At 41.1% G+C, this 15,277-nt stretch overlaps 1 protein-coding gene and 1 pseudogene across 3 annotated transcripts in view; both read right to left on the minus strand.

The window, feature by feature from the left end:
* The window catches only part of LOC145431048 (polypeptide N-acetylgalactosaminyltransferase 17-like), a 34,951-nt pseudogene extending 20,160 nt beyond the window's left edge, over nt 1-14,791 (minus strand). Inside the window, exons 1-3 of the transcript XR_013911416.1 lie at nt 14,444-14,791; nt 13,050-13,169; nt 12,704-12,792 (exon numbers count right to left, since the gene is read on the minus strand). The product of XR_013911416.1 is annotated as a polypeptide N-acetylgalactosaminyltransferase 17-like (transcript). The remainder of the gene's footprint in view (nt 1-12,703; nt 12,793-13,049; nt 13,170-14,443) is intronic.
* Nucleotides 593-11,639, minus strand: LOC145419365 (uncharacterized). Of its 2 annotated transcripts, XM_080306375.1 has the most exons (4): nt 11,467-11,639; nt 10,536-10,707; nt 10,325-10,459; nt 3,440-3,575 (listed from the first exon to the last, which is right to left on the minus strand). In XM_080306375.1, the coding sequence occupies exons 1-3, from the start codon at nt 11,521-11,523 to the stop codon at nt 10,431-10,433; spliced, it is 258 nt and encodes an 85-aa protein (XP_080162501.1). In that variant the 5' UTR covers nt 11,524-11,639; the 3' UTR covers nt 3,440-3,575; nt 10,325-10,430. The 2 variants fall into 2 exon arrangements, with proteins under 2 accessions (XP_080162500.1, XP_080162501.1); XM_080306374.1 differs by lacking the exons at nt 10,325-10,459; nt 10,536-10,707; nt 11,467-11,639 and adding exons at nt 593-3,292; nt 6,982-10,068 and having other exon boundaries at nt 3,435-3,575.
* Nucleotides 14,792-15,277: the final 486 nt, after the last annotated feature.

Here is a 15,277-nt window from a genome sequence, read left to right on the forward strand (position 1 = left end):
TGTGTGTAAAATACATATGTAAGCATAGATTACACAAAGGATCCTGCACGCCAAGCTGGATACAAATAGAAATCCCTGGAAACAATTCTTTCTGCGCTTAAGAGCAGCTTCCTATTGCAACGCTGGAGGATTTGTCACCATTACTGGATACGCTGCAGAAGCACAGCAAAGCAGTGACTGTGTGGAGTCGAAAACTATTACACCAACTACACTACACAGTCACCCACATTACCCCAATCACTGGCGTGTTTACACAACAGAGACGCTGAGTCTTTGTTACGGGCGCCAGCCACTGTGGCCTCGTTGTGTGGACACAGAGAGACCTTGCTGTGACTCGCGTCTTCCCTGCTGTGGATTTCTGGAAACCGCGCTTAAAGAAAGCACAAGACTTCTTTCGTAAAATGTGCCTTCCTGAACTTGTTGGGAAATACTTCTCGAAACAACGTGCTGCTCTAAATAGCCTGTAATGTTTCATGTTGTGGTTAAAGATTGATGACAGCTGTGTGGTGCGATGTAAATAGTTTGCATTTCATTTTTATGTGATTGCTGTGTACATGTGAATAGATCTATAATAAAGAAAAACAAACAAATATACTATTCTTTTTTGTTTTATTAAAACAACTTCACACAAAGTACAACTATTTACAATGTACAGTACATCCAAAAGAACAGCTTTAAGAATACTCAACAGGAGCAAGTGTCATTTGGCCCTGGTTTGACAACAACACTGGGGCACATATTAACAAAAACACAGCAAACCTTAACGATCTTATCAAGAAGTGTTGTGTCTTCAGCCTCACATGATAAGAGTAATCAGACTGTGTGTAACATTTTGAACTTGTTGCGCAAACTACCTATTACTCGCTCAACATGAATTCTCAGGTGGGCAATTGCTCTCGTTTGTTCAACGTCCCTTGCATCAAGTTGACAGTAGCCTTTTGTGAAAGCTGGAATCTTGACCTCCGCACACATCATTCCTACAGCATCTCTGATGTCAAAGCCTCTGTCAGCCAATACTACGTCCCCTGGTAACAGCTTTTGAAGAATGCCACATCTCTCTATGATGTGTTTATCTGATGCACGACTAGGGCTGGGCCATATTATACCATTCACGGTAATACCGGTATAATGTTAGGCAACGATAGGAAAATGAAATATCGCGATAGAATGGGAGTAAAACGCGCATGCGCAGTGCCTTTGTTTTCATACGCACATGGCCGATTGTTGAGTGAAACAGATGAACCAGAATTGGTTTGTAAAAATGGTGCAACTTCCGTGATGTGGAACTGGTTTGGTGTTTGTCTGTCAGATACACGACAAAGCACATTTTTTTGCAGAACATGCAAGCGGTCGTCGTTATTGTCGTATTTGTCGGACTAAGATGCTCTTAAATCTGGGAGTAATCTGGGTCCTAAACTCCGTATGCTTCAGGTCAAACAACACTGCAGCATCACTGAGAGTTAAAAACTGTCTAAATTCTTTCATCTTTAGTAAAACGATCAGCATTGCTGCTTTACCAGGTGTAACTATAAAGTTTAACTTCCATGAAAACAAAAAGTTATTACATTTAATGGAGTTAGAAGTTAGCAGGAAGCTAGCGGAAGTTAGCTCGCTAGTTTCGCTAGTTACCTAAGCATGATTTAGCATGTTCTGACTGAGAGATTTCTGAAAAAAATCAAACGTACAGCTCTGCTATCACTTCCAACATAAATGAAGACAGGAAACTAAACAGCAGTGACGTTTGTAGGGTTACTGAAGTTGGGCTAGCTGGTATATAATGATGTGCTACGTGATCGCTAGCGACACAGCTATGTTAGCATAACATAAACAGTGAAGCTGGAGGACGAACACTAACACTTTTCCACTTATAAAAGTTAACGTGAAGGTTCTTCATGGTTAGAGACAAATGCAATCGCATGGCAGGATGCTGTAAACGGACCAAACTTCAGTCAGGAGAACAACTGAGATAATCTATCCACAATACCAGGTTAGTCATTAATATACTGCAACAACATGGGAATAGAGCAGCTGCCAGAGAATTCAACATTAATGAATCAATGGTACAGAAGTGGAGGAAGCAAGAAGAATGAGTTTAATAAAGTTTGATTTATCTGACTGCTTTGTTTCGCTTAATGTGCCTTATAATCCCGTGCACCTTATGGTCCGAAAAATGCGTACTGCACACTGCAGTTTAATGTTGCAAAGCACCTCTTTTTAACTTCAGTGGATATTATACATGGTTATGCTCAGGATATGTCAGCCCATTTCTACTGGAAATGCCTTTTGGTTAAACTTTCAGCAAGGAATTTGCATTTGCACTGTTACATTTTTATAAAGCTTTAATGTACATAAAAACCAGCTTCTTGTTTAGGTGAAAATAAATGGAAGGTTGTCTTTTTGCGCTAGTAATGTTGTGGAGTTGTATTTTGTCTCGCATCAATTATATCGTCGGTTATATCATTATCGCAAATTTTCAAATATATATCGTGATAAATATTTTTGGCCATATCGCCCTGCTCTATGCACGACCCCCCCATCCCCTGGAAATGAAAGAAATAGCTCCATGGGGTGTAATCCCGATGAGGTATTTTATGGTCTGTGTACCCTTGTAATGAGAGTATGTTTGTGCGCGTGCCTTTAAATTAGATGGTCTTTCTGTTCGAATCTCAAAACAGTCAACAATGATTGCTACTCGTTTTCCAAAAGTTTCAGTAAACTGTGGAGGCATTGTCGCCTGCAGACAGTGCCTCTCAGGCCAGTGCACCAGTGCTCCTAAGTGGGCATACAAAACATCAATGGTATCGGTGAAGACAGAAGACAGTGTTTTGTGCGACACATGGAATAGATGACAAAGATGCTGGACTGGAAGATCAAGTCTCAGACGCATTAGTGTGAGTAAGAGCATTTGGAAACCTGTCAGTTTCTTCGGTATTGGCAGGAAATCTTTGACAGTGTTGAAGAGGGACATTAAGACTGCATAACAATATAGTCCAGTGTAATATCTTACTTTTTCGGTATCGTCCTTTAAGAAAGTTTCATTCAGCTCTGTCTTTTGCAACTGTGCTCGAAGCAGTCTGTTCTCCTCCAACAGCCGGTTTATTTCTGCTCTGCCCTGTTGACTGCACACACAGTCCTTCGTCTGCCCTTCAGCTTCCGTGACGCTGTCACTCCCATCACCACTGTCCACATTTGCAGCTGGTACGTCAACCTCCACTTGTCCAACACAACTGCTGTCCACTGCCTCCATGACATGGTTGTTGTTCTTCTGTCAGACCTTCATCGATCATCAAGCCTGTAAGATAAAAAATAGTGCATAGACTTAAGGTTAATGTACACCAATATTCCAATGACAGGTGTGTGATTCATCTTTAAGTTATGTGCGGATTAGTGTACCATAAGAGCAATTTAGTATGTTTTCAGAGGGGGGTGTTTACCTGCAATGGGTGCTCTTTTTCGCTTCCGTTGCATACGCCTTGCGTGCCGGTCCGAGTCTGACACAGGTTTGTCGTCGTGCCCCATGTGCAGTGTTGGTGCCCAGTCTGGATTTGTTACATCCATTTCATATGCTGGTTTGCCTGCAATAATGCCAAATCAAAAGCTACTCAGTCGACATGACGTGGTTCTGCAGCATCACACATTAGCATGTTTTATCTCATTATCTATGACCGCAGCGCATTGAAAAAAACCCCACTAAAAGCCTTTTGGTTTGGTCCTTTTACAGCATCCTGCCATGCGATTACATTTGTTCCTGACCACCGAGAACACTCACGTTAACTTTTATCGAGTGGAAAAAAAGTTAGCGTGTTTATATTGTGCTAACATAGCTGTGTTACTAGCGGTCACGTAGCACATCATTATATACCAGCTAGCCCAAGTTCAGTAACCCTACAAATCAATCAATCAAGCTTTATTTATAAAGCACTTTTCATACAGAAAAAATGTAGCACAAAGTGCTTTACATAGTTAAAAGCAGCCCACCCCACCCTCCAACTCACTCCCCACACTCTCAATACACATATATCCCCCCACCCCCACCCACACACACACATACACACACGCGCACACTTAAAGAGTAAAAATTGGGCTGGGCTCGCATGAGCCAAGTGAGGAAACATTATAACAGAGAGCCGTCTGCACCGGGAGCCGGTCACAGACCGCAGCCTCCGGGCTGGGCACACAGCCGGAGGGAGGCCAAGGAGCCCCCCAACCAGGCTGAGAGGACCCCAGAGACCAGCAGCCACGGTCAATAACAGCCCCGGTGCAGAGAGCGCCCTCCGAGGAAACACTGGAGATATGACGCAATACGATATATACAGGGTAAAATGATAAAATAAATAAGAACAGGATACAATATAAATATAAATATAAATAGAGTAAGAAGATTAAAAAATGAATAAGAATAAAATCAAAAAATATTAGGTAAATCCTAAATTAATAATAGAATAACAGGATAGAATAAATAAGCATAAAAAATAAATAAACGCTAAGTAAAAGCTAAATTAAAAAGGTGGGTCTTGAGCCTGTTCTTAAAAACATGTACGTTCTCTGCGGCCCTGAGCTCCTCCGGCAGGCTGTTCCACAGACGAGGACCATACCACTGAAAAGCTGCCTCTCCGTGAGTATGTGTCCTGACTTTAGGGACAATCAAAAGGCCAGTACCAGAGGACCTCAGGGTCCGCGAGGGTTCGTATGGTAAAAGCAGATCTGAGAGATAAGAAGGCCCAAGACCATTAAGACATTTAAAAACCAATAAAAGAACTTTAAAATCGATCCTGAAACACACGGGGAGCCAATGCAGCGATTCTAAAACCGGTGTAATGTGGGCCCGCCCTCTGGTCTTCGTCAGCACACGAGCTGCCGAGTTTTGCAAGAGTTGTAAAGTTGAAATATTCTTCTTAGGAAGACCAGAGAGCAGGGCATTACAGTAATCAATGCGACTGGCAATAAAAGCATGCATCAGCATCTCCGTGTTGGCCCGAGAGAGAATAGGGCGGACTCTGGCTATATTTTTTAGATGATAAAATCCAATTTTGGTTACATGTTTAACATGTGGGATAAAACCAAGCTCAGAGTCAAAAATAACACCCAGGTTTTTCACTTGTAGCGAAGGACATAGTGAAAATGCCTCTAATTTAGACAAGAGTTTCTCTCTCTGAGCCTCAGGACCGACAATTAAAACTTCAGTTTTGTCCTGGTTAAGCTGTAAAAAGTTTTCTGCCATCCAAGATCTTATATCCAAGATACAGTTAAAAAGGGCATCCATTGGTCTGGTGTCATCAGGAGACACGGAGATGTACAGCTGCGTGTCATCAGCGTAACTGTGGAAGTTCACTCCATGCCTCCTGATGACACTGCCGAGAGGCAACATATACAAATTAAAAAGTACAGGGCCTAGAACCGACCCTTGAGGCACACCACATGTCATTTTATGGATCTTAGAGGAGCATGTATCCATACTCACCATAAAAGATCTGTCAGAGAGATAGGAAGTGAACCAGTTGTGTACAGCACCAGAGAGGCCCACCATGTGTTTTAGTCTGTTTAAAAGAATAGCGTGGTCTACTGTATCAAAGGCTGCGCTTAGATCCAGCAGCACCAGGACTGAGAGCTTTTGGGCGTCCCAGTTACATCTAAGATCATTTAAAACCTTTAGGAGAGCCGTCTCTGTGCTGTGGTTCACCCTAAATCCAGACTGGAATATCTCCAGGATCTGTCTATCATTGAGAAAATCAGTAATCTGAGTAAAAACAAGTTTTTCTAAGACTTTACTTAAAAATGGTAAGTTGGATACAGGTCTGTAGTTATTAAAATCATTACAATCCAAATTGCTCTTCTTCAGAAGGGGCCTCACCACCGCCGTTTTAAAGGCAGCAGGGAAGACACCCAACTGAAGAGAGCAATTCATCATGTATAAAAGCTCAGCCTCAAAAAATCCATAAAGTGTTTTAAAGAGTGAAGAGGGGATTGGATCTAAAAGACATGTGGTGGGTCTCACTGTGGAGAAAACCTTCTGAAAGTTCTCAGCATTAACCAGGACAAAGCTGTCCAGTGTCTCCTCAGGTACAATCGAGCCCTCAGATGTGTTTACAATCATATCGCGATTAGATAAAATATCAGATCTGATGGCGCTGATCTTTCCCCTGAAGTGGTCTGCAAACTGCTCACAGAGCGAGTCTGTGGGGGTTCTTTGGGAGCTGTTAAAATCAGGGTTAAATAAATGATCTATGGTGGAAAAGAGGACCTTGGGATTATTTTTGTTAATACTGATTATTTTGGCGAAGTATGAATTTCTTGACTTCCTTAATGTATTATTGTACATTTTAAATTGCTCGGAAAATATTTGATGGTTGATATTATTTTTATTTTTCCTCCATCTCCTTTCTGCTGCCCTGCAATTTCTTTTGAGTTTTTTGACTTCTTCGTTTCTCCAGGGTGATGCATGTTTTACGTTAATCTTTTTGGTGGTGAGTGGAGCAACGGAGTCAAGGCTTTTCTTCAGTTTGCTGTTAAAATAACTAAAAATCAAATCGCAGGGTGCAGGTAAAATCACAGGGGGGCATTTGACTAAAACCCTGGTAAAATTTGCAGCCACTGTCACTGCTGTTTAGTTTTCTGTCTTCATTTATGTTGGAAGTGATAAGAAAGCTGTACGTTTTAATTTGTTTCCAAAACCCCGCAGTCAGGACATGCTATATTGTATTTAGATAGAAGCTAGCGAGCTAACTTGCTGCTAACTTCTAACTCATATGTCATAAATTCCATTGTCATGGGTGCCTGGATGTTTAACTCAGTTGTTACACCTGGTAGAGCAGAACGCTGATAATTTTATTAAAGATGAAAGACTTAAGACAGTGTTTTAACTCTCAGTAATGCCACAGTGATCATTTGATATATGGACCTGCAGCAGAGTTTAGGCCCAGACACGGCTAGTGACGTCAGACTCAACAATCGGATAGTGATATGAATTACTTTAGAACTCACCGGAGAGAAAATGCCGCGAGCAAACCAACAAAAAGCTGGGGATTGCACGGAACTCGATATCCGCTCGTCTCACCGCTGCAATCCATGCCTGGCGTCTTTGTTTGGTGATATCGGATACATGGGATCCCTCACGTTGCCGCCAGGATGGAAAACGATTAAAAGATTAATCCAGTTTCTTGCCTTCACGATCGTGAGATCTAACATTGCAACCGACTACACACGTACCACCATAGCTGAAGCTGTATCCTTTGTCTGGCCTACTGTGATGGCGGCAGGGGGCGCATTCTAAAATGTCATGTGACAATCTGATTCATGAAGAGTGATGATGTCACAAGGACATGTGATGATGTCACAAGGACATGTGATGATGTCACAAGCACATGCCTTTGAGCCTTTTCTATAAATAGGGGTCAGGAGCAGCAAGTTTTAGTCAGTTTGTTCGCAGCCTTCAAACGTTCGACCAGAGATATATTTGAAAGTATTTGTAAACCTCTTCAGAGTCACTGTGCACAGGATTAAAAATGTATCCACGAAAATGCCAACAAAGAATAAACAATCTTGCTGCCTCTCCTTCGAGGTCTGGCCGGCCACTCACTTCAAGAGGGAAGCCTGATATGACACGATCCATTGGTGCCTCATCAGTCCAAAGGACATTACAGGAAAACTCCGACCTACATGCAAAAATTAAACAAATTGAAGAAGAGAAGCTTCAACTGGAGGAGAAGTGCAGACAATTGGAAGCACGAAATCAAGAGCTGGAAAAACAACAGCAACGCCAGCCTTACACAAAAATTATTAGTGAGGCCTGGGAAGGAAAGTTTGGTGAAGCACGACAGAAGATTTTGTTCCTGATGAAGGAAAACAAGACAAAGAGTGCTGAATTAAAAGAAACGTCTGCCCAGCTTCAACGCGCGAATGCTACTATTGGGGAGATGCAAAGGGATCTCCAAAACATGGAGCAAAAGAATCAGGCGCTCCAAGGAACGCTTGATGAAGCTATGGAACAAACTGCACAAATCCTCGGACAGAAAAAGGAAGGGGTCACACAAATGCAGGACCAACTCAAAGGCATAAAGAAAAAATACGAAGTGCTGAAAGTCAGGCTGGATGAAACAGAGTGCAAAAAAAAAGAGCTTCTTCAAGAGAAAGAGCAACAGGAAGAAGAAAAAAAACGTATTCTCCAGGACTCAGACAACTTGAAGCGCGAAAACGCTGAAATGCTTGCACAAAAGCAGCAACAAGAGAAAATAAATGAAGACCTGCAGCGTAAGCTTCAAGAAATCACAAGAAGAAATGAGCAGTTAGAAAAGATGCACAAGGAAAAACAACAGCAAAATACAGACAAGTGCAATCTATTAAAAGAAATGGAGCAAAGATGCCAGAAACTTGAGAAGGAAGTTGAAGAAACAACCGATCAGTTGAGAACCCTCATCCTAGAGAAAAAAGTGGTCGTGGAAAAGCTCATGGAAAAGAAGAAAAAACGTTTCCGCTTCTTCTGGAGGAGGGACACTCCTGCTCTTTCTACTTTTTCTATTTTTTCTACTGCTGACGTCACCTCGTCTCCCTCCACCTCTGTTCCATCTTAATTTTCACCTCTCCTCTCCCCTTCTCTCCTAACACTTCTTCCCTCTCTCCTTCATCTTTTTTCACCCCAACCAGTCCCGGCAGTTGACTGCCCCTCGTGAGCCTGGTTCTGCCGGAAGTTTCTGCCCGTTTAAAGGCAGTTTTTCTTCCCCACTGTCGCCTAGTGCTTGCTCAGAGGGGATTGTTGGGGTTTTCTCTTTTCTTTTTTTTTCCCTTCTTATTACCATTTTCCTTTATTTACCGATTTGTTTTGTTTACTTTTCTTTTATGTTGTTTCTTTATTTACTTGTTTAACTTTTTTTCAACTTATGTAATAAACTAATAAACCAATTGAATTTATCCTCTGCGTATTTTACATCTAATCTTTAAAGAATATTTCCAAAACATTTTCAAACATCACGATCTGTCTTTTGTTTGCTTGTTAAAACCCCGTAAATGGTGAAGTAAAAACCCTGTGATATGGTTTAAAACATCAAAATAGACTAAACAACTAGTCTAAAACTAAGAGACACAGGATAAAGTTGGTGTGAAGGTTTCAGTCTGTGAATGAATCTAAGCACCATCACCTTAACTTTAAATTCATCTCTGTTACCCTCTTTGTGACTGAACTCTGACCGTGAGCACCACAGCCACTGCGCACCAGTCACACGCACTTTAAATCCATCACAGTAAACCAGTTAGTTTACCTCAGTTTGTTTTGCAGCACATTTCACAACATGCAAAAGCATAATGTGCCATGTACAGACTCAAAATCTGATTTAAAAACATGAGGACTGACCTGTAAGCTTTACATTTACAGTTTATCACATACCACTGAGCAGTTCTTACCTGTAATTCTAAGCCCTCTTCTTCCTTTTCTGGTTTAAAACATCAAATTAGACTAAACAACTAGTCTAAAACCAAGAGACACTTAAATATTAAGTTAAACCTCTGGGGTTGCCGGACGCGTCGGCGCGTCAAAATCACATGACCAATTTAAGACGACACAGCTACAAGATGCAGCGATTCAGAGGCTGTATCCCAATTCAGGGTCTGCAGCCTTAAAGGCCGCATTTTAAGGCCGATTACGTCACAGCGACGCGACGAAGGCCTAAAAATAAATGTTTGTTTCAGTTCTATGAAGTTCTATGAGTATTTTGGATTAGTAGCACTGCTGTGTTTGTTGCATCATATTGCTGTAATTGTTTATATGCTTTATATATTCTGAGGTAAGTTGATCTATAGTGTTACATCATATTCTATAAGGATGTTATGTGTTTGTGTACTTTCTGCCCAGTTTGACCCATTTAGCAGAAGTCAGCTTGGTTCCACTTGCCTCTTACCCGTGATTTCAGTGGAAATTTCAAATTCAGGATCTGACACACACTGTTTCATGTCCTACACAGTTCTTGCAAGTTCATAGAAATTTCTGTTCAATTAGAACCAAATATTTGAGTTGATGGTTGAAATTGTTGTTGTAATTTGTGTTTTAAATATTTTTAGATTGATGTTTTGTTTCCTTTACAATATTGTAAAGGAAACAAAACATCAATCTAAAAATTGTCCTCTTTTTTATTTTTTTATTTGGGCTTCTTAAATTTATTTTGGGCTACCAAAAACTGAAGAGTGCCTGCCCGAAGGGCTACCAGGGATTTTGAAATTTTGCGAGCCCTGCTTATGCAAGGTAAGTTTCATGTTGGACTCATGGTTCTTTGTTAGTCCAGTTTAGGATGACGTATGTATCATATCAAAACTATGTCATATCAAAACAACCCCACACCTGCAGTTGTTTCAGTTTTTCACAGGTGTTTCCTGTCAGCTGGTCAACCTCACTCAGGTGGACATCCATATCAGCCAACCAAACGACAAGCTCCTCCCTTTGTGCTTCAAATCCCTCCCACTCTGAGACAAGGAGCTGAGAGAGAAAACAAGGGTCAATTATAAAGAAGAGAGAAAAGTGAAACCCTCCTGAGAAGGTCTGACTCGCATACCTGCAGTCGACCTATGATTGGCGTTCACGTCATCCCAGCGGCGGCCGCACTCCCTCGCCAATGCCAGCAGCCAAGTCTGCAGGGTGCCCTGGAAGAGCAGAGTTAATGTTCGACTCCTCCTGGTCAGGCTCTCCAGCTGGATGAGCCGAGGTCTCCCCTCTCGCCGCCGCCTCTGAACACACAAACACAAATTGCATGTGAAGCAGGAGGTGCAGATTTTTTTTGCTATTGTTTTCTAAATCCAGGCTTGATCACGTGGAGGTATTTGGAAAACTTTTTTTGGCCAGCGGACGACTGTTGTCTCGCAGAAAGTCAAATCAAATGTATGCGATACACAATCAATTCACAAGAACACATTAAAACAGAAGGTGCCTGATTTCAACTCAATTCTGCATCAAAACAGGGTAACAGAATTAAAACGAGTGTTTGCAGCAAATGTGAGCACAAAGCCTCACTTTGTACAAGCCTGCTATTAAAGTTCTCCTCTATGCAGACAACCTTCCTGTTTTCAAGGCACAACTTGGATCTGCTGCACAAATCTTATGGATACACGCTAAATGAAACAGTAGTGTGCACGACTCCAGATTCTGATCCCTCGTCCTAATATGGTCCTAAAAGGCTCACAAAAAACAACATAGCGATAGCAATAAAGCAAATGTTGAGGCTTCTAAATACAAAGTCCATAAACCAATGGCTGACATGGGTTTTATCATAAGGGTGATAAATATACAACATATGTTCTTAAGACTAAAAGTATAATACAGATTTTAGTCTGAGAGATCTGATGTTCATTTACCTGCAGATGCACTATACGTGCCTGCTCCGTGGTTTTCCACAACATTTTGCACATCACTATTTAATACAGGAAGTAGGTAGGTGAACTAAAACAAGTCATCTTTCTTTGTGAGAGGACAATATTAATGAAATAAACCTCAATGACATCATAGGGATCCCTAAAGATGCTCCTGCTGCTTTTCTTCCTCCTCATCCTAAACTTCCTTCTCCTCGACTTTCATCCAATTGTACTTCAATCTACTTGTGTTTCTCCCCCTCCTCTTCCTCATTTTGTTGGAGCTGTGAACAGAATTAGTGTGAATCTGAATTAATTTGTGCAAAAAAGTAAAATCTACAGCTTTTCAGTCAGAGGTGGTCTTTTGATTTAAGCCGGGTAGAGTAGATTTATGTGTTGATGCTGCCTGCTTCATCTCTGCGACTGGCTGCTGAGTGATATTTACACCCCGGCTGGATTACAAACTTTAACCACGTGCTGCACTTTGGCCCAGCGTTGATACCTCTTGTTAGTATAATGAACTCTTCTTGGCTTAATGTATGATGGTGGATAAATGAAATGTACAAAGAAAATTTAACTATATTACAAAAGGACATCTATCTTGGTAACATCAAATGACCGGAGCATAACTTGTTAACTAGTCTGAAAATAAGTTATACAGGAACAGTCACAGACACACCTTCTCATGTGTCACATTTCTATTCATTCAAAACACTTATGCATTGCTGTATTTTATACAGGCTGATGTGAGTATTTACACAAGCACACACACACACACACACACACACACACACACACACACACACACACACACACACACACACACACACACACACACACACACCAGCTTATTTCTCTCTTATCCAGAGAAATCCTTTCATCAGCCTTTCAATGCTGGGTAATCAAAGTATAAAGAACCATGCCAGTCTCCTATTGCCAGAGGCTGAAGTGTGTGTGCAGTCACCAGGTGATAATCTGATATCATGTACTTCCCCACTGATGTTAGTGGGGAAGTACGATAGTGGCTCAAGAGTTGGGAGTTCGCCTTGTAATCGGAAGGTTGCCGGTTCGAGCCCCGGCTTGGACAGTCTCGATCGTTGTGTCATTGGGCAAGACACTTCACCCGTTGCCTACTGGTGGTGGTCAGAGGGCCCGGTGGCGCCAGTGTCCGGCAGCCTCGCCTCTGTCAGTGCGCCCCAGGGTGGCTGTGGTTACAATGTAGCTTGCTATCACCAGTGTGTGAATGTGTGCGTGAATGGGTGGATGACTGGATATGTAAAGCGCTTTGGGGTCCTTAGGGACTAGTAAAGCGCTATATAAATACAGGCCATTTACCATTTACCATGTTAAGTAATATGAAAAAAAAAATGAATCCCACCTTAGGCCGAATGTGTGACTCTCTTCGTAGTGGAAGAGAGAATGAATCTTCCCATCCGAATTCACGGCAATCAGTCTGTCAATCAAATCCTGTGGAGTAAAATGAGAGGCTTTGAACAAGAATGCACCGGATAGGGTGCAAAACGAAAACTGTGTGGAAATTTACAATGGGTAAGGTGGAGAACGTATATCAGTCTCAGTGTGAGAGGGTTTATTTGAATGCGTTTGAAGTAAAACAAATGGGTGGGTGGTGTTTGGAGGCCAAATAAAAAGTGCAAACATGCCCTCAGATGGATGACAAAAAAAAACTGCAGTGTGTGGAAAAGAAGAAGAAGAAAAACACTTACAGGTATGGAGGTTGGCATCTCCCTCAGGGTGTATTCGCTTTTGTTGGCCAAAGACTGTCGGCCCAGCAGTTGCCACACCGACTGGGAAGAGGAGAGGAGGTTGACCAAGTACAGGAAGGACTGAAGAGGAAAGTAAATACAGCAGCTGTTAGAGAGAAAAAATGTATTTGCTTTTAAAGACCATTGTGAATGCATTTGTGCACGTCATGGATTGATCAAATCCTAACACATAATAATAATATAACACTATTCAACTACAAACACTACCGATAATATGACAAATAATATCTGTAGTATTCAAAGCAAAACAAAATGTAAAAAGAATTTATGATTGCAAAGGTAAAACATGGTTTACCACACTCTCAAAACTGAATAAGACATATATTCTGAGCAGAGTGGTTGAGCAGAAACCTATTGCAGCCTGAAGAATATTAAACTACAGGAAAGCTCCCTGCATTTTTCACTGGGTCTGGTAGAACAGGGAAAACATATCATCAAAAGCATCAAAGGAAAAAAAGAGAGACACTTGCACAAACGAGCTACAACTTAGATTATATTAAACAGCTTCAAAGAAACGTAAAGAAAAAAACAAGATACGATGGATTTTTTTTTTCTAAAATAGAAATATCTATACTTTCATGTGTCTTCTGATGTTTCTGTGCATGTGTGAACTTATCTTCATATGTACTACCAAACCTCCTACTGTACTTAGCACAGATTAAAGCAAAGACTCGAGTTAATTCACCAAAGTGCTGGTGTGTGTATATTTAGTTTTCCTTTGACCTCAGCATATATGTATAACCCACTGATAAGGCAGACTTTAAAGTCGCCTGTGGCAGGACACAGTTTACACATCACTGGCTGTCCGTATTCACTTGGCTAGTCTCTCTGAGAGAGATGACTTGGCTGCTGTCAGAGGCCAAGCATCAGACACACACAGACAGGCTCACGCTGGAGCTTGTTGAAGCTTTCCTGAGAGAAATTCTGCCAAAAACATAACTAAAAATGCAGTCTTATGAAAGTAAGGCTTATTTGCCCAGACACCCATAAACCAATCAGCAAAAAGCCTTTCTTGTTAACAAAATCACTATTGCCAGTTTCTTAAATATGAATATTCACAAGTGAATTTTCTACATGGCTGCTGGTATCACAGCAACACATGGACCACTATTCTGAGTCCTGGGTTAATAATAATTGGAATCAATTTAATTTTAATCAATTTAAACACCTTTGTAACCAGTGAGCTAAAAACATGATGGAAAAGCAAAACTTCTAAGAGATCTGTGTCTGTACTATTATGTAGATATCTAAAAATTGGGGCATTGTGGGCTCCAGGAAGTTTCTCCTTCTCCCTCTCTCTCTCACACACACACGCACGCACATACATACAATACCTTAATGCAACTCCTATCTGTGGGGTCAATGGGAGTTGGTTTGGGACGGACCACTCTGATGTCGTCACTGCTGCACTCAAGAACAGACCATAGCTCTAGTACCAGGGCCCGAATAAAGCCTGAGACAGAACACGGAGAAATTTGTTGTACCAAACATTTATTTGAAATAGCAGCAACTAAAATTATTAACAGTGCTTTAATAAATAAACGACTGACTTTGTTATTGTGTCCAATCTTTTAAAGAAATCTGTCTTTGCATTGCTGGCACCGTTTTGATTGGAGGATTTGAATCTCAGGAAGGAAGGAATTTATAATGCCACTCCCTTTGATCCCATTTAATCTCTTCCCTGTTGCACTTTGGCCTGTCAGTAACTACATTTGAATTTTGCAGCTTCTGATTGGCTATACTTTTACAGTGTAAAAGTATAGCCTTTATTGCACATAAAGGCTGGATAAAAACGTTAATGCAATCAAAATGTACGCAGCCCTCGCTGGAAAACTGGGGATACAGTACAGTACATAAATGATGAAGCAAAGACAAAACATTAGTGTCATGGAAGAAGAAATAGTCAGTGCATCACGGGAAGCTCCCAGCAATAAAACCTGCATTTGTATTGACACATAAACCTTAATTTGTGAGCAATTTTCAGTGTATTTCAGTTAAATTAACGAGACAAATATAACAAAAGGGATTTTATACTTAGAAGAAGAATATGAAATTGAAATATTAAACTAAGAAAACTATAAATACTGCAGTTCTAGAGTTACAGATATACAATTAAGCTTTGCATATCAGTGCTGTATAACCCAGGGAATGTACTTTTTTTTTTATAA

Source organism: Astatotilapia calliptera, chromosome 9 (genome assembly GCF_964374335.1).
Source record: "Astatotilapia calliptera chromosome 9, fAstCal68.1, whole genome shotgun sequence".
Taxonomy (NCBI): Eukaryota; Metazoa; Chordata; class Actinopteri; order Cichliformes; family Cichlidae; genus Astatotilapia; species Astatotilapia calliptera.

Coding starts and splice junctions, on each gene's coding strand:
- LOC145419365 (XM_080306374.1), bottom strand. CDS start 3,247: ATGGAGGCAGTGGACAGCAGTTGTGTTGGACAAGTGGAGGTTGACGTA.